The 19,268-nt window shown below is 35.8% G+C and overlaps 1 protein-coding gene, 1 long non-coding RNA gene and 1 pseudogene across 2 annotated transcripts; all 3 read right to left on the bottom strand.

Moving 5' to 3' along the window:
• Positions 1-247: 247 nt before the first annotated feature.
• On the bottom strand, positions 248-2,910 carry LOC146937907 (receptor-like protein EIX2). The gene is made up of 3 exons (XM_085752006.1): positions 2,244-2,910; positions 766-1,192; positions 248-613 (listed from the first exon to the last, which is right to left on the bottom strand). Exons 1-2 carry the CDS (start codon positions 2,883-2,885, stop codon positions 782-784), a joined length of 1,053 nt encoding a protein of 350 aa, XP_085608132.1. The 5' UTR covers positions 2,886-2,910; the 3' UTR covers positions 248-613; positions 766-781.
• Positions 2,911-3,197: 287 nt separating this feature from the next.
• On the bottom strand, positions 3,198-4,297 carry LOC146937906 (receptor-like protein EIX1; annotated as a pseudogene).
• Positions 4,298-12,014: 7,717 nt separating this feature from the next.
• LOC146937905 (uncharacterized) lies at positions 12,015-14,681 on the bottom strand. Its single transcript, XR_015033333.1, has 2 exons — positions 13,920-14,681; positions 12,015-12,251 (listed from the first exon to the last, which is right to left on the bottom strand). It is a non-coding gene; the product is annotated as an uncharacterized LOC146937905 (long non-coding RNA).
• Between the last annotated feature and the right edge of the window lie 4,587 nt (positions 14,682-19,268).

Below are 19,268 nucleotides of genomic sequence, written 5' to 3'. Positions count from 1 at the left end.
TCTTCTCTGATATCATGATTCTCAATAGAATGTGTTTGCAAATGTTACAGTTTGTGAAGTAAAAGTGGCTATAGTTGATTTATTAAAGTGAGAGTCTATTTCTTAGTGTTTGAATATGATTATGTAGAAATATTGGAATATGAAATTAAGAAGCTAGAGATAAAGAGAGAAAAAAAAAAGAGAGAAACATCCAAACAAAGAAGACTTAGAAAATGCGGGGAAGAATTCAGTATTTTCTTATAGAGGCTTTGTTTTTTTCTTTTTGCTTTTGTAATGCAAATAAAATATAGTATGGCAGCTTGACCAAAAAAAAAAAAATATAGTATGGCATCTAGCTATAATGTAAAATTGAAAGCAGCAAAGTTTCCACACAAACTCTTATTCTGCAACTATCTGCATAAACTGATACATAAACTAATAAAAAGAAGAGAGATACATAACATAAGCAACACATGAGGTGAGGACAAGCCCCAACAACAGTTGGCAAAATGAATGCAACCATTTCATGACTTGTATAGAAAGCTTTTCAACAGTGTCTTCTCTTTCTTATTGATATCACAATATTGACTTTGTTTGCAAAATTATATCCAAGATCTGTCACAGTCCTAATCACCTGATAAATATGAAGCAAATGCAATGGATATAAGTTAAATGGAATTATATAATAAAACAAAAATAATCTATAAAACTTAACATGTGTTCAGTTATGAATAACAAAATACTCTATAGTCTAATCAATGAAACTGTGAGGTAGGTTTAACTAACCTTAACTAACAGCAGCTCAGTTTCTGCGAAAGCTATTTAACTTTACGATCAAAGTAACATAGAGCTTGTCGCCCACTCTATCAATAAACCGAAAGCATGCATGCCTCCATTTTCTAAAAAGAAACAAAGAACCACAAATCCCCCAGAAACCTGCTGCAAATCCAACCCCCATGCCAAGGTACAATGATTCTTTTATGGAGTCATAATCGTCATTCTTTGTAGATGGCTTTGAAGTTTTAGGATTTTCTTCTTTTGTGGTACAATTATTGAGAGGAGCTCCGCATAATTTAGGATTCCCAATGTAACTTGATGCATTAAAACTTTGAAGTTGAGTTCCAACTGGGATTTTTAAGTCAAAATTATTGCAAGATAAATTCAACACCTCCAAAAAATTTAAGAGAGCCATGCTCTGAGGAATTTTGAAATTCTAGCGCACTTGTTTTAAAAGTACTGTCAGATGTTTTAACGTTTGCAATGTTCCGGTTAATGTTTCAACATCGAGCGATAAAACAGTAATAAAAACAAGAAAAATAAAGGATAGGAAAAATAAAGAACACGGTGAGTTTGTTGACCCAGTTCAGCACAACACGCTTACATCTGGGGGCTACCAAGCCAGGAAGGAAATCCACTAGTGTAGTCCTTATTCAGTAGCTCTCAGCAAACTCCTCATTTACACTATATGACCTAGGACCTACCCGTCTAGACTTCAACCTAGGAACTCCTAGATTTGAGATCCCATCTCACTATCCTAATGGTCAGTCATTGCCCCAGTGACCTATCAGACCTCAAACACAAAAAGATAGAAGTTACCTTCCAACACAAACAACCAAACCTTGTTTCACAACTTCGGTTTGATGCACAAGAGTATCAATACTCACAAAACTAGTCCTAAACAAGTATCTAAACACGACACTAGCAAGAACACAGTAAAGATCCTAAACCTGCATCACAATCGATACAAGAGTAGAATACATGAAGACTCAAACCCTAAAAATCTAAACTTTTTAGCGTGACGGCTTGAATGAGCAATTAGGTCTTCAAGTCTTCCTTTTATACTGAAGCAGCTTGGGCTAAATAATCATTGGGCTTCAGTAAACTTGCAGATTGGTTCAGCAAACCTGCAAAACATAATCAGAAACAATTCTGGAAGGTCCTAATATGTCGGAACCTATTAGGAAACATTCCAAATCGTAACAAATATTTTCCTAAAATAAATTATCTATTTTAGTAATATTCCACAACTGATTCTAATAAGATATGCGCGTTACTTGGTCAGTAAGTAAAGGAAATATGGTTTCCTTAATGGATAAACTACGTGCGTACAGATAAGGCAGAACCCAGGCACACTGAACCATGCCAGGATGTTGGAACATTGTATCCAACATCTCACAGAGCTGCCTAACCACATGCTGGAACATTGGTTCCAACTTACAGAACAAGGATATTTGTTTTAGCAACAATGCAGCCAATACAAATACCCAACAAATTTCACCAAAAAACTTATTATTAGAGAGATCCTGAGATTCCATATTTTTCATGCCTCCAATCGTCTTTGGAATTGTTCCAGTCAAATTATTGTGAGATAAGTTCAATGTTTGAACTTGAATAAGCCGAAACAATTCCAATGGAACTTCTCCAAATAAGTTATTGACCGAAAGGTCAATCGTTCGCCTGTTCGGGCTAACATCATACACATAATCTTGACCTTTGGTAAATAAATCAACAGTGGTAACATACCATGAATCCATATGATCAACATCCATTTGAGTCAAGTTGTAGACGCAGTGTGGCAAAGATCCTGAAAGTTTGTTATGTGCAAGGTCTAAGTGAAACAAATAGGAGAGATTGAATAGTTGTTGCGGAATAATCCCTTCAAATTGGTTAGCTCTCAATATGACCACTTGTAAGTTTTGTGATAAGCTGACTGGTATGGTTCCAGAAATTTCATTTTCTCCCAAATTCATGAATGACAATCGTTTTGAAGCAGAGAGGTGTGTTAGAACTTCACCAGACAGCCTATTACTCCACAGGTTCAAGACTTCCAGTTCTGACAAGTTCTTCCAACTATGTGGAATTGATCCTGAGAAGGAGTTGTAAGACAAATCAATTCTATTGGACATTGGTGATATGTTCGTGAGTCCGCCTGTGAAATTATTCTGATCCAACAATAAAGTGGAACAATTTAGTGTAAGGTTAAATATGTCTTCAGGAATCGAATTATTTGACAAATAAATTTCATTGGGTATTCTTTCTATAAGGTTTGAGAACTTATTTTTATCTACCAACGAAATTCCTGAGCTCGATAAGTCAAGAAGTTGTAGTGACTTCTGTGTATTTCTCAATGGAAGGACAGAGAGTTGAAAAGGAGGAACCCAATCCAAATCAAATTGGAATACAAAACTTGAATTACTCAAGTCTAGTTCTTCTAAAGATGAGAGGTTTCCTAGAGTCGTGGGAATTGATCCTTGTAGTTAGTTTTCAGAGAGATCGAGGTATTGAATATTTGGTAGTTGGCCTATTCCATGTGGAATTAGTCCTTGCAGTTGGTTATAAGAGAGATAAAGGTGTCTCAAATTTTGAAGGTTTAGCAAGCTTGAAGGTATCTCACCATGTATATTGCTCTCGTGAAGGTCAAGATAAGTGAGATCTTTGGTGAGATTAAAAAACCCATCAGGTATATGTGAGGTGAAATTGTTTCCAGAAAGAGAAAGAGTTACAAGTGAAGACAAATTCAAATACTCAATAGATGAGCTGATCATGAAGTAGTTTTGAGAGAGATCAAGGTATCTCAATTTCTGAAGGTTTAGTAAGCTTGAAGGTATCTCATATATATTGCTCTCCCGAAGGTAAAGATATGTGAGATTTTTGGTGAGATTAAAAAACCCATCAGGTATATAAGAGGTAAAATTGTTTCCAGAAAGAGAAAGAGTTACAAGTGAAGACAAATTCAAATATTTAACAGATGGGAAATTGTTCAGGTTACAATTTCTTAACCGTAACTCTAATAGTGAAGGAAGTGTATTCACTGCTTGAAGCCAATTAGTTTCCTCATGAAGATCAATGCCATTAAGGCGGAGATATTTCAAGGAAGAAAATGGAGAAAGCCGATGAAGATTATCCATGTGAAGAGTATTATCAAAATTGAAGGGGGATAAGTTAAGGTGGACAAGTTTAGAGGAATGTGTAATGTTGTGTTGAATGGATGCAATTCTTATCACATCAAATTTATTATCACTCAAATCCAAATAACTGAGAAACTCAAGTTCAAGAATACAAAGATTCATCTCACCTTCCAAATAATTGTAGTTGAGATCAACTTTTGTAACTCTGTTTGTAATATTGTCACAAAGGACTCCTTCCCAAGCACAACAATCATTTTTGGTTGACCATGTTGATATTCGACCAAGACTATCATTGATGCCATGTTTGAAGGTTAATAGTGTCTCGCGATCTTTCTCATTGCATCGAGCCACAGTGTGATTGCTGCACATGCTTTTGTCGAATATAAAAGAAGAAGCAAAATAAATGACATTTTTTTAGTAAGAATGGTCACGAGCTTTGTTTGGATCAGAGAGGAAGATGTAATTCAAATATGAGTTTGATTCTTGTGTGATTATATGTGTAAGATTTTGTTAGATAATGGGAAAGCATGAAAAATGAAATAGCTCAAAACAAGATGACTTTTAAAAAGTAGGTGACGACTTTGAATTTTGAAGTATAGTTTGATTTATTTGTCATGGCATATCTTCAAACAAGAACACTTAATTGGAAAAGTAGAGAGGACTTTTAAATTATTTTGAACTTACTATACTGCATTGCCTTGTAAACTAAAACTACTTGTTCCCAATTGATTTTATTGGTTGAGAAATTAAAATCTTCCTGCAGCAACTTTTCTGTTGATGAATTGAATGCAAAACTTTTCTGTTGGTCACTAGCAGCAATTCCTAATATTCTCTTACTTTTAAGAACTCAGAAATTGTTGTGGAGTATGCGCCTATGCGGAGCGTGGTGAGCAATAACGGGCCAATGTCAATGTTCCAGAACCACAATAAAGGAAGACGTGTTGGGTTCAAGTGTGAGTGGATAGTCGTACATTAACTATAAATGGGCTAAATATTGGAGATATTAATTATTGAGATGATTCATATAATGTCTTAAAGTTTTAGCGAAGATATGATGTATCTAACAACATTCCGACACAGGGACCCCAAACAAGTGATACCAGAATCATGGTTTAGTTTGGAAGAGGGAGCAGGAGCTAATTAATCCTTGTATCATTTTGATAATGAAGAGATGTCTCTAGCTATTATTACTTTTTTTTATAAAAATCATTCATCTTGACTTGGTCAAATGTATAGGCTATACTTCCTTGATTATTGGCTTCTAATGAATTTGAAGAGTCAAAGACTAAGAATAGTATACTAATTAATCTGTAGTAAAGACAAAGAATAATATATATATATATATATATATATATATATATATATATATATATATATGAAAATGTGGGGTATGCCTTATATTTGACTGCGAAAGGGGCCAAGTAAGGCTCTCTGTTTTGTAAGACACGTATTTGAGTTTGTAGTTTATGGCATATAGCTCATAATTCTGTATATATGAAGAAAAAAGACTCGTTTGATAACTGTTATTTTCTCACGAGCTTATAGCGATTTCTTAATAAGCTAACTCAAATAGCTTAAAGCTTATATCTTATCACTTTTTATATCACATTTTATCTCAAATTTATAAGCTACTTCAATCAGATAGCTTATCTAAGTATCTTTAATTAAAATATGTTGTATATGTATTAGTATTGATGTTCAAATTACCTGTGAAGGGTATATCATTTGGAAAATGAGTTACTGCATTGCTCCTACATGCATTTGTAAACTTATAATAAAGCTTAGTTCTATTTTATCTCTTTTTCTTTGACCAAAGAAAACTTAGCTCATATCATTAATAAAAAATATTGATTACAAAGGTATGAGAAATCAAAAAATAACAAGATTTTAATTTAATAGAAACGAATTAACTAACATCACATTTGTTGCTATGAATTGTATTCACAAGAACTTTGCAATCTGTCTAAAAACAGACACAAGAGACTCCCATCTCAGCTACACACCTGGCCTCTAAGAGAGCTGCCGTGTCCCCCTTCGTTATGTGTATTTTGTCGTAGGCATGCACCCAAACTGGTGGTTTCGTTACTGCTATGCATTCCGTTAAGCCAAGCAGACAGAGCAGTCGCCGCCTGCATTATCTAAGATAAGATAAGAAACTATTGGTTTTTCCTTTTTAGTACAAATAAATTCAGATGATATCTTCACATAGCATATTGTAGATTTGGAGTAAGCAAAATGTGATTATAGCTTATATTCCCAAATAAGTGAACAGGCGCAATCTAGCGTAGCATAACAAAGTGAGAAGAGCACAATTCAGTTCATATAATAGCAGATACTTTGTTGTCAAACAGGTAGGTAGAATCTAGACAAACTTTGATTCTCCCACCATACATTCAAACAAAATGGCTCAGGTGGACCAATATTTTAAGTGGTCCCCAAAAGACTTCATTAATTTTTAATATTAACCATTGAAGCTCTGCTAGGTCTAATAATGCATCATCGTCTATTTTATTTTTCCTACTCTAGTAAAGCTTCAAAACTGAATGGTTTATTTTTTTATTTTTTAATCTGATCCAATGGTTAAAATAAAAGCAACAATGAAGTTTTTTGTGAATCATCTACACTGTTGGTCCATCTTATACATTTAAAGTAAAAAGTTAATGAAAAAGAGTGGAAGTTAAGTTAAAGGACTAAAACCGATAGTCCCGGATAGTCCCGGGTGGAGTAACCCCGAGATCAATCCCATACATGACCGATGTACGTACATCGGACTCCCTCAGTGTCGTGCGGGTCCCTTGCGGCTTAAACCGTTCCCCTTAGGTCGAGAACCTCCCGTATCCCCCTGACGTGGATAACAAGAGACACGAGCACCTACGTCTTGTTAATTTCAGTGACATGCGGGTCCCTTACGGCTTGAATCGTTCCCCTTAAATCGAGAACCTCTTGTATCCCCCTGATGTGGATAGCAAGAGACATGCCACCTACTTATTAGTCATGGTCTTGTCGTATACATAAGTTAAACATGTACATACTTGATTGTTTACCTCGAAACCTTAATCGAACCGATTAGTGGTAAACTCTTACTTGTTCTAGCTTATATGTTCTTATTCTTAGTGGAGAGATTGACTAATCAATCCATGGCTTAAAGTGCTAACTAAACATACAAGATCATATGCGAAGAGATTACACTTCGCGTCTTAACATTCTAGGGGTACTTGCTAAACATGCTAGTTCTCGACAACTAGTCGAGGCTCTAGTTCATTCCCTAACTTAAAGATTATCTTGCTACCCAAATCAAACATCATACTCTCGCTTACCATGCTTTACCATATTTGCCAAATACTTGTTTCATTTATAAGGAAGTCTCCTTTTAAAACTTTAACAATTAGGATCTTGGTTTGAGGGGTTTATTTCTCTTAAAAAGACTGCACAAGAAAAACCGCTCGCGAAACGCCGAAACGACCTGAGGCGAACAAAACAATGGGTTCCCCCACTGTGTTGCGCGCCTAGGCGAGTAAAATTACTGGGGAGGCGAGCTCTTACTCGCCATGGCAAGTTGGGGGCGAGCAGGACCCCCCTGTTCGACCTTCTAGCTCGCCTTGCGAGCAGTTTACTCGCCGTGGCGAGCTGTGACAGTCCAGCCACTTCAAAATTGATATTTTTGACTTAAAAACCTCAAACCAAGCATCACCAAGTGCTATATGACCCTTAGGATCATTAGAAACCTATAAAAACAGTCATGGAACAAGTACATACAAGTATAGCGAGCATGGCAAGAAAAAGGGCAACTAAACCTATACTTAAAACCCTAGAAATTATCATATGATTCATGTTAATTAACAAGGCTTAAACATAATCCCAAAGGGAGGGAAACTAACTAAGGAACTCACCTAACCAAGTTCTTGAAGCATCCCCAAGCTCTAAGCTCAAACAAGCCACAACCCTAACTTTGTTCCATTGCTTCCTTTGCTCAAACCAATCAACTTGTCATTCCTTCTTGCAAAACTAATACACCTTGAACATGAAGAAACCATACTTGAACCATGTTTGAACTTACAACAAACAAACCCTAACTCTTGCTTTCAAAGCAAACCCATAATTGATTCTTGCTTGCTTTATCAATCCCATGCAACATACTCATATATGCTCCCAAAACAACAACTAAAGCCTTAGTTTCTTGATCAAGACCAAACCCTAGAATCTTAGATCACTTCTTGAAAGGAAAGATAAAGGATCAAAGAATACTAAGCTTCCATATGTTTGAGGATTAAGAAGGAACAAGAAAATATGCTTGGCATGGAAGAAGAATTAGAGAAGGATTGGTGAAGAAGAGAGGAAAGGGTGGCGTGAAAGAAGAGAGAAGGGAGAGCAAAATCACAAACAAAACCTAGAGAGAGAAAAGAAAGAGGAAAGTGAGATATTTTGGGGCAAAACCAAATAAAAAAACCTTTCCACATGAAATTACCATTATGCCCTTGCCTCTATCGTGTTTAAAACGACTCCGATACTTTATCCGTAATAAGCCGACATCTCATAAAATATTTCCATTAACTTACTTTCCATGATTTTAATTCCTCTGACGTGATCGACTGGTAATACCCCGATACTGACAGGCGGGATATTACATTCTACCCCCCTTAAAAAATTTCGTCCTCGAAATTTAGAGACTGACTACCAATCATCATGACAAAAACTTACCATCTATGGTCTGAGCCATACATTTCTTATTCATACATATCCAAAAAGTTCATCATTGTTTGTTTTTCGTCCTGTTTCTCGATTCACATACATAAGCATATAGCTTTCTTGTTATTAATACCACTCATACATAGGGTTATCTTAGTACATCATGATTCAGAACTTACCTTGCTACACATAGACGTATTATTATCTCGGACTCGTATCTTACCCGCTTAGCATGAACCATTCATAAAGATATCTTATCATAAACATGAACACTCAGGATTTGCCTTTTAACTGGAATCCTACTGAAAACCAGGTTTGCCCTGCAGTGCTTACTTGTATCTTTAAAACATCTTTTCATGCATACATAATCTTTCTTACCGCATTTTGCGACTTATGCCTCTTACATTCTTTACTCGTATAGACAATTCCACAAATCTCTTATCTTTTTCCAGAGCCTTGAGAAATCTTCCAATTTCATTGCAATCTCATTGCATCTTATCACACCCGAACTCATGGGTATCTCATATAGCTTTACACAAGAAGTGAAATCAAATTGTTACTTTATCTGACAATCTAACATCCAACATTGTGGTTAACATGTTCTTGAAACTTCCTAGCAAATTTACTTGCACATACATCATACATTCTTAACATATCTCCGTCTATCCCGTAGGATATTGACTTCATACGAACATTGTCGTTTCCAAAATATGCGCATACTTTCAAGTGCCACCTCTTGTTAAATGATAACGATACATGTTCTAAAATCTTTCTTAAGGAAACTTTTTCTTAAACTTTGGTATTCAGGTTCTTGGAACGAATATACACATGACTAAAAAGATTTTATCATTCCCAAAACTGAATTTGTAATGGTACTACAGAACCACCGGACGAGTTTCTATATTTGAAAAAGATTTTACAACTCGCCCAAACCTTTTCCATGACAAGTTGGTCCTGAAGTTTGTACGCCTTAAGTAAGTTTGCTTACGACGTATCTCATCAGTTTCGAAAATGTATAATTCCACGAGTTTTAAAATAAGCATCGTTCCCAAGTTCCTTAATACCAATCTTAACTTTTAAAAATTATAAAATCATGACTTAACATGTCTTAACAAGTATCGTTTTCACTCAACAAGTATTGCATACGAGAGTATGATTCTCATTGCACAAATCTCGAGAGTCGCATCTCCCTACATAATAACATACTTAAACTTCAAAGGTGGATTTTTACCTTCTTAACTGATATACATACATCATACACATTTTAATACATGATATAAACCAAGAAGATCCTTGACCCACTTGACATTAACTTGTTCCCCTTATCTAGGGACATTAAACTTAAATATTCAAATAATCTCCTCAAATATTACTTGAAATTACTATCTTATCTGAATACCGGTCCCCATTCTTGATGTTTCGATTCTTTACTTGTGTTACGAAAAGTGACCTTTTTGAATCTTACATGTTTTCCATTAATCATCATCCATGCATCCTAACCATTTCATATATGGCGACTCTTGTCTTTCTCATTTTATCTAGATAAAGATACATACCTTAAACTTTTACCTTAGCCAATGCTGGCTATATAAACATCCATACTTACTTATCACATCGAGAAATCCTCGCTTGTCTTATGATGCTTCTTGTTCAACTTGTGTTACCAACCGAACATTCTTTCATACTAAACTTCCATATTTCATGATTAATCGATTAGTTTCCATGGCGCTACTCTGATTCCCACCGGTTGGCTTAAACTAATACCCTATTCCATTAGAGCAATTGAGACTTCAATTGATGCTTATCACTTGAATACTCACTTCTTGAATTATCCTCAAAATCTTTCAAGTTGCAACCAACATCACAACCTTACACTTGTCTTATGCTCATTATACTTGACTTGGGGGTAAACCTTACGTTCTTGCTGGTTACATTTACCATACATATCATAATTGAACCTGTTTCCAAGCAACTCGAATTCCTTTGACAAACTCATATAACACTTGAACATATCCTTCTTGAACATCTAATCCTTGTACCTTCACATCCTCGCATACTATATTTTGCTTAATCATAACAATGCTTGCTCGTTGATTTTTCTTTTAAAAGAAAACTTCGTAAGCTAGCGCACAGGTCATTGACGTTGATGATTTTCTACTGTATACAAATATTGAGTTTAGGCCCCGGTCGTTACTCTAAAATCATAGAACGAGTTGATAACACATACGTGCCACCAATCCTAGACTCTAATAAGTCTAGCCCGCTCTACAAGTGTCGTAGCAAACCGGTTCCTAGAAATCTCTTGTGAATTTCCAAAATGTCAACTTCAATCACCCATACACGTAATTCTTTTTTTAAAATCCTTTAAACCTGATAGTTCAATTTCATAATGAGCCTTAGCAAGTTAATTAAGCAAAACATAGGTTCTAGCGATACGTCATAATTCCACATAATCAGTGAACCTTGTGATTCCTCATAACTTAGCACCACTATAACTTCTTACTTCATACCTCATGCATAAACATCTGTGACTTTCCTTCTAAATGACGGAACTTCTATACTCTTGATCTTAGCTCGTTCTTGACTCTTGACATATTAACCTCCAAAGCTACCTTAAACCGTATCGATTTCGTTGATGGTTGCCCATGTCCTTTTCCTTGAAAATCTTAGGATATGATATGCATTCGTTACTTGATGTCATAAATTATTTTTCGTCATATAAAAGATTATTGTGAAGACATCTCCCCAATAGCCATTGCAACCCATTGGAACGAACGGGCAAATTTCATAAAAACGGAAAATTTCGTTCCAAGTTCGCTTTTGGTGAGTTCTCCAACTATATATTTTTTTTTTCTCAAGTAACCAATGCACATCATTCATTCCTAGCATCGTAAAACATTCCATAACGTATGCATGGCAACATCAACCTTTTTCGATACAATTCTTGGCACGTCGGAAATCAATGCCTTACTTCTAACTATCTTGTAACCTTATACTGACATTCCAAAATACCATAAACCCGTTCCAATAACAACTCTTACCGAAATCTTCGGTCATGCTTAGATATATATGTCCAACTTCTTCACTTATGGGTACACGAAGTATCAATAACATCTTACCCGACATGGTTGGAACGTTCCTTCTTAACATGTCTTACATTCCCGAAGGATTCACGCTTCTACTTGCTTAGTTCACCGGCCACCTTTTGGCACGATCAAACTTCTTCATCACATACTTCGTTCCTCCTGGGTCCTATTCAGCTCTCAGGCATCTATTCTAATCGTTGAATGCTAAATTGAGTTGATCAGACTCAACTAACAACAACAACTAGAACATTTACCTAGAACCCAATGGTCCCACCTACTTTGTTGTAATTTAATGACCCAAGGCACGGTCTGAATCGACCTGCTCTGATACCAAATGTAACACCCATACCAGACGTATCTAGAAAGTCTAGCACGTGCGTTGAATTTAGTACTGGATACATTAAATTATACAACAATAAAATTTCGAATGAATGTTATTTACAACAACATGCGTTCGTACAAGATATACTACTCAACTTTTCTGAAGCATAATAAAATTACATCCTTGAAGTCCATAACATCCTGCTGCGGTACGAACGATCACTTGTTGAAACATCCATTCGTCTACTAGCTTGCCATCCAACCTATTTATCTGAAACAAATAAGGATTGGGATGAGACATAATGTCTCAGTGAGTTCCCCTAAATCCTAGGCTATAGGTAACCTCAGGGGAAACCTACAGTCACCACGTGTCTACATTACAACCTGACGGTTGATTATACGTGTGTGGGGACTTGCATACTAGACGGTCGTGCTTACTAGGGCCGTCATAGTCTCATCTTAACTTGTTATAAGCTTCACTTCCTATACGTGTCATGGCGGCCGAGGGAACCTAGGACCGCTTTGCCAAGAATACGCTTACGTTTCGAGGCCTAAACATAACATGATCATGGCACGATTCTAAACCGGACGATTAGGGGAAACCTAAGATCGTCATCGGTATCATGTTCTTTACTTGCTCTATACATAACTTAATCATACGTGCTTTCATTCGTGAACATAATCATAATCATAATCATATCATACATAAACGTATCGAAGTTCATTCAATTATGTTAGCGTTGAACAAACAATTATTATCTTGATTCATTTTACGGATAGTCCCGGGTGGAGTAACCCCGAGATCAATCCCATACATGACCGATGTACGTACATCGGACTCCCTCGGTGTCGTGCGGGTCCCTTGAGGCTTAAACCGTTCCCCTTAGGTCGAGAACCTCCCGTATCCCCCTGACGTGGATAACAAGAGACACGAGCACCTACGTCTTGTTAATTTCAGTGACATGCGGGTCCCTTACGGCTTGAATCGTTCCCCTTAAATCGAGAACCTCTTGTATCCCCCTGATGTGGATAGCAAGAGACATGCCACCTACTTATTAGTCATGGTCTTGTCGTATACATAAGTTAAACATGTACATACTTGATTGTTTACCTCGGAACCTTAATCGAACCGATTAGTGGTAAACTCTTACTTGTTCTAGCTTATACGTTCTTATTCTTAGTGGAGAGATTGACTAATCAATCCATGGCTTAAAGTGCTAACTAAACATACAAGATCATATGCGAAGAGATTACACTTCGCGTCTTAACATTCTAGGGGTACTTGCTAAACATGCTAGTTCTCGACAACTAGTCGAGGCTCTAGTTCATTCCCTTACTTAAAGATTATCTTGCTACCCAAATCAAACATCATACTCTCGCTTACCATGCTTTACCATATTTGCCAAATAATTGTTTCATTTATAAGGAAGTCTCCTTTTAAAACTTTAACAATTAGGATCTTGGTTTGAGGGGTTTATTTCTCTTAAAAAGACTGCACAAGAAAAACCGCTCGCAAAACGCCGAAACGACCTGAGGCTAACAAAACAATGGGTTCCCCCACTGTGTTGCTCGCCTAGGCGAGTAAAATTACTGGGGAGGCGAGCTCTTACTCGCCATGGCAAGTTGGGGGCGAGCAGGACCCCCTGTTCGACCTTCTAGCTCACCTTGCGAGCAGTTTACTCGCCGTGGCGAGCTGTGACCGTCCAGCCACTTCAAAATTGATATTTTTGACTTAAAAACCTCAAACCAAGCATCACCAAGGATCATTAGAAACCTATAAAAATAGTCATGGAACAAGTACATACAAGTATAGCGAGCATGGCAAGAAAAAGGGCAACTAAACATATACTTAAAACCCTAGAAATTATCATATGATTCATGTTAATTAACAAGGCTTAAACATAATCCCAAAGGGAGGGAAACTAACTAAGGAACTCACCTAACCAAGTTCTTGAAGCATCCCCAAGCTCTAAGCTCAAACAAGCCACAACCCTAACTTTGTTCCATTGCTTCCTTTGCTCAAACCAATCAACTTGTCATTCCTTCTTGCAAAACTAATACACCTTGAACATGAAGAAACCATACTTGAACCATGTTTGAACTTACAACAAACAAACCCTAACTCTTGCTTTCAAAGCAAACCCATAATTGATTCTTGCTTGCTTTATCAATCCCATGCAACATACTCATATATGCTCCCAAAACAACAACTAAAACCTTAGTTTCTTGATCAAGACCAAACCCTAGAATCTTAGATCACTTCTTGAAAGGAAAGATAAAGGATCAAAGAAGACTAAGCTTCCATATGTTTGAGGATTAAGAAGGAACAAGAAAATATGCTTGGCATGGAAGAAGAATTAGAGAAGGATTGGTGAAGAAGAGAGGAAAGGGTGGCGTGAAAGAAGAGAGAAGGGAGAGCAAAATCACAAACAAAACCTAGAGAGAGAAAAGAAAGAGGAAAGTGAGATATTTTGGGGCAAAACCAAATAAAAAAACCTTTCCACATGAAATTACCATTATGCCCTTGCCTCTATCGTGTTTAAAACGACTCTGATACATTATCCGTAATAAGCTGACATCTCATAAAATATTTCCATTAACTTACTTTCCATGATTTTAATTCCTCTGACGTGATCGACTGGTAATACCCCGATACTGACAGGCGGGATATTACAAAATATCTCCAAACAAAAACAAAAAGATTTTGTAAAAGCAATGAAGACTTAGATCTATAGAATATTTATGAGTCTCATATTTTAAAATTGTCTTGAATTTGCCATAATTTATTGTTTCAAGTGGTAACTTCTCTTACAAATTTGGCGTATGACAAAATCAAGAAAAAATGGGAAATATCCAAACATAATGGTTTGAAAAAGTTATTTGCAAGACTTAAATATTTTGTTTTGAAGATAATTAAAGAATTGTCCAAAAGAAATTATCAAGATCTTTTCGTCTAGAGAAAATATTGTCTTCCAAACTAGCAATAATTATCAACATTAGAACCCATTTTAGTGGCAATGATAAGAGAAATGATAGAATACATTTCCTAAAAAAAACAAAAAAAACAGACACTGACAAATTAATACACGACAATATAATTTCAAAGCTCACATGTTAAACCTCATGTTTTCCGTTGAGAGAGCTTTTTATTTTAATCCCAGTTACATTTTATAATTATAAATTTTTGTGCGCTGGGTAAAGGGATTTTGGGCACTTTTTTTCCTAAAAAAATCGGAAGAAAAAAAAAATGGAACCTTTTATTTGTAAAAAGTATTTTTCCCTAAAAAAATTGTGAAAAATGTTGGGACCTAAAGATCCCAACTTTAGTTTTCATGACCTTTTGTTTTGAGGGCCAGGGTAAGGTTTTAAACAACCAGATAAGATAGCATAATCTGTGAATTTTAATTTTCATGATCAGATAAAATGGACCTTTTATTTAGTAAGCCATATGTAGTAAAGATTAAATAAATGGGTTGCAATATATCGTATCCGAGATAGTGGATCCAACTCTTTTGTATACGAGAAAAGGTGTCAGCTATGTGTGCAATATCTCTCAGACCAGCATTCTGCAAGCATTTGTTTATTTTCTATTAAAAGCATTTCAAACTTCATCTATGATTGCTATAAGATATATAAAACTAAAACTCCTGATACATATCCTAACCGTTCTTTGAAACTCGGATGACGGAGAAATAGGCCTCCCTATGAACTTGCGGGTAATTCTCATATACCAATCCATGTACTCGCTTTCATCAACACCTTCATCTCCATCAACAATGTGCAGCTGACGGTCCATCCATCCAGTAAGATTTTTGTAACCCTCGATCGGATCATAACTCGATAGGTTTTTTTCTTTAGAAATGTAAATACTAATATTCTAATAAAACTGAGGCAATTTTTACGTGTTAAGATGTTAAACGAATATTTACATGAGGCAATTTTAAAGTCTATACTAATATTCTAATAAAACTGCTAGCTAATTTTTGTTTAAATTTTATTTTGATATGTAAATGAATATAATCAATTTCATTTACTATTTCTAGTTCATTTGATAATAAATCGACAAAATTATTCTTAAAAAAATTGATAATTTTTTTATTAATTTCAATTTAAAAATATTAAAATATAAGATGTTTTTATTAAGTAAAAAGTATACTTTTGAAGTCTATAAAATTGTCATAGTGGCATTACCTATGAGTGGCCTGATTACCATAAATATTTGTTAGTAGTTGAGTCACATATATGAGCTCCAAAAAAGAGGACTTGGAATTTTGAAGTAAATGATAAGAAATATGTGGATAATAGTCTTGCAATTTCAGCTAGATTCCTAGAAGTTTCAGCTAGTATTTTTTATACAAATTTAACGTAAGTTTATTAAGAAATTTGAGAAAATTAGTGTGATTCAAATAGAAGATTAGTTGCATTAAATCAATTCTAAATGGATATTGCAAGGCGTTTCAAGTCCTTAACTATATATCAAAACCACAATTTCGAATGTAATTAGAGACAATTTTTCTGGTGTATATTTGAATAACTTAGTTTAGGCACTTCACTACATTTATTAATTATCCACTAAACTCCATTAACAAAATGTTTAAAAAGTGTTGACAATTTAAAGGATTTTACAGATGGTTGTGATTGACATGATATATAGCCCATGATGATACAAATGGGATTCTGATTGCCATAGAAAAGAAATAGCTTCAAACAAAAAGCCTTGGTAAAATTAATGAAGACTTAAATTTAAAAAATTTCTATGAACCTCATGTTTTAAAATTGGGTCTTGCTAACTGGTGCCTTCAGAGCAATGGTTAAGGAAACTAATAGAATTTTTTTTTTTTTCAAAATATAAGATGTTACGTTTGATCAAATAATTATTACACAATTTTTGTACCAAAAAAAAAAAATTATTACACAATTTATTTGTTGTTTCAAAAAAAAATGATTACACAAATTTTTCATGAAAACTTACTTGTTTTGGTTGCTTAACCAATACCCTTAGGGCACTGGTTAGCATTCTCCTTTCGAATTTTGTCTTGAAGTAACCATAATTGATTGATTCAAGTGACAGCGTGATTTCTTAGTGACTTCTCTTGTAACTTTGGCGTATGAAAGAAGCAAGAAAAAATAGGAAATATCCAAACAAGAAGACTTGAGACAATGACTAGGGAAAATTAAAATATTTTCTTTTGAAATATTTTTATAATTAAAGAGTTTTTTTTTTGAGGGAATATAACTAAAGAGTTGTACAAAAGAAATTATCAAAATCTTTTCCATTTTTGTTTTTAATAAGAAAATGATATGATATGATATATTGATTATTATCTAGAGTTGTCAAATTGGTCACAAATTCCAAATCCTACACACTTAATAAGAATAAGGTAGAAACTTTCAAGCTTCTATTTAAATGTTTCTCGAAAGGAAAAAGATTGGTGAACACCCTTTTGGTGATACACCTCCTACCACTCCTTATGTGGCATGGGGCAATTTTGTCCATTTGTAAAAATAAGGGGTGATTTTGACCAAAACACACCCTATCTCTCTTCCTTCACCCTCACTTTTTCTGTCCTTCTTTCTCTTCTCTTAAACCCTCCACCATCTCCACAACCTCCACCGACTGTAACACCCATACTAGACGTATCTAAAAAGTCTAGCATGTGAGTTGAATTTAGTACTGGATACATTAAAATTTACAACAATAAAAACTTCAAATGAATTTAATTACAACAAGACGCGTTCGTACATTATCACTACATCATATCTTGTCTAATTTAAGAATACATACATCCTTGAGATCCATATTCCTCATGCTTCGGGTACGAACGAGCTCTTGCTGAACAATCCATCCGGCTACTACCTTGACGTCCAACCTGATATCTGAAACAAATAAGGATTGGGATGAGACATAATGTCTCAGTGAGTTCCCCTAAATCCTAGGCTATAGGTAACCTCAGGGGAAACCTACGGTCACCACGTGTCTACATTACAACCTGACGGTTGATTATACGTGTGTGGGGACTTGCATGCATAGACGGTAGTGCATACTAGAGCCGTCATAATTCCATCTTACTTGTTATAGGTTTCACATCCTATACGTGTCATGGCGGCCGAGGGGAACCTAGGACCGCATTGCCAAGAATACGCTCTACGTATCAAGGCCTAATCATAACATAATCATGGCACGATTCTAAACCGGACGATTAGGGGAAACCTAAGATCGTCATCGGTATCATATTCTTTACTTGCTCTATTCCATGCCTTATACTTATCATGTAGCATTTAATGCTCTTATTCTTGAACGTAAACGTGCATGGAGTCATTCTTGCATAATCATAAACATAACATACATAATTGTATCTAAGTTCATTCATTAGGTTAGCGTTGAACAAACAGTCATTATCTTGATTCATTTTACGGATAGTCCCGGGTGGAGTAACCCCGAGAACAATCCCATCATGACCGATGTACGTACATCGGACTCCCTCAGTGTCGTTCGATCCCCTTACGGAGCCTTCCCCGTTCCCATCATGAGAACCCCTTGAATCCATACCTTCATGGATTGCAAGAGACACGAACACCTACATTTAATTACTCAGTACCATGTGATCCCCTTACGGAGCCTTCCCCGTTTCCATCATGAGAACCCCTTGAATCCATACCTTCATGGATTGCAAGAGACATGGCACCTACATTACATTAATCATGGTCTTGTCATACATTTAGGTTAAACCTAATCATGCATACATATTTACCTCGGATCCTTGATCGATCCGATTAATGGTAAATTCATACTTGCTCATGCTTATCATTCTTGCTATCTTTCTAGTTCTCGACACTATGTCGAGGCTCTAGCTTTCCCTTGCTTAAAGGATAATTTGCTACCCGATTCATAACATTATTCTCTCGTTTGCCATACTTTACTAACTTGCATAATACTTGCCTCTTTAACATAAGAATCTTACTATCATTGATCATCATTTGGGACCTTGGTTTGAGGGGTTTATTTTTAAAAAAGACTGCACAAAAGATCCGGAACGGAAAAACACCGAATCTGCCTGAACGAGCAAGCAACACCAGAAGGTACCACTTGCTCGCCATTGCGAGCTCCTTTACTCGCCGTTGCGAGTTCACATACTCGCCGTGGCGAGTTGGTGGCGAGTAGCACTCCAGGGAGGGTGTTTTGCTCGCCTAGGCAAGCTGTTTGCTCGCCGTGGCGAGTTATGACAGTCCAGACCTGCAAAAATGGTGTTTTTGACCCAAAAACCTCAAACCAAGTGTCTCTAATCAT

The sequence above is a fragment of the Medicago sativa genome, chromosome 3, assembly GCF_051527215.1.
Source record: "Medicago sativa cultivar Bolivia chromosome 3, Bolivia_mono, whole genome shotgun sequence".
Classification (NCBI taxonomy): Eukaryota; Viridiplantae; Streptophyta; class Magnoliopsida; order Fabales; family Fabaceae; genus Medicago; species Medicago sativa.
This window is presented reverse-complemented; position numbering and strand designations above follow the sequence as displayed.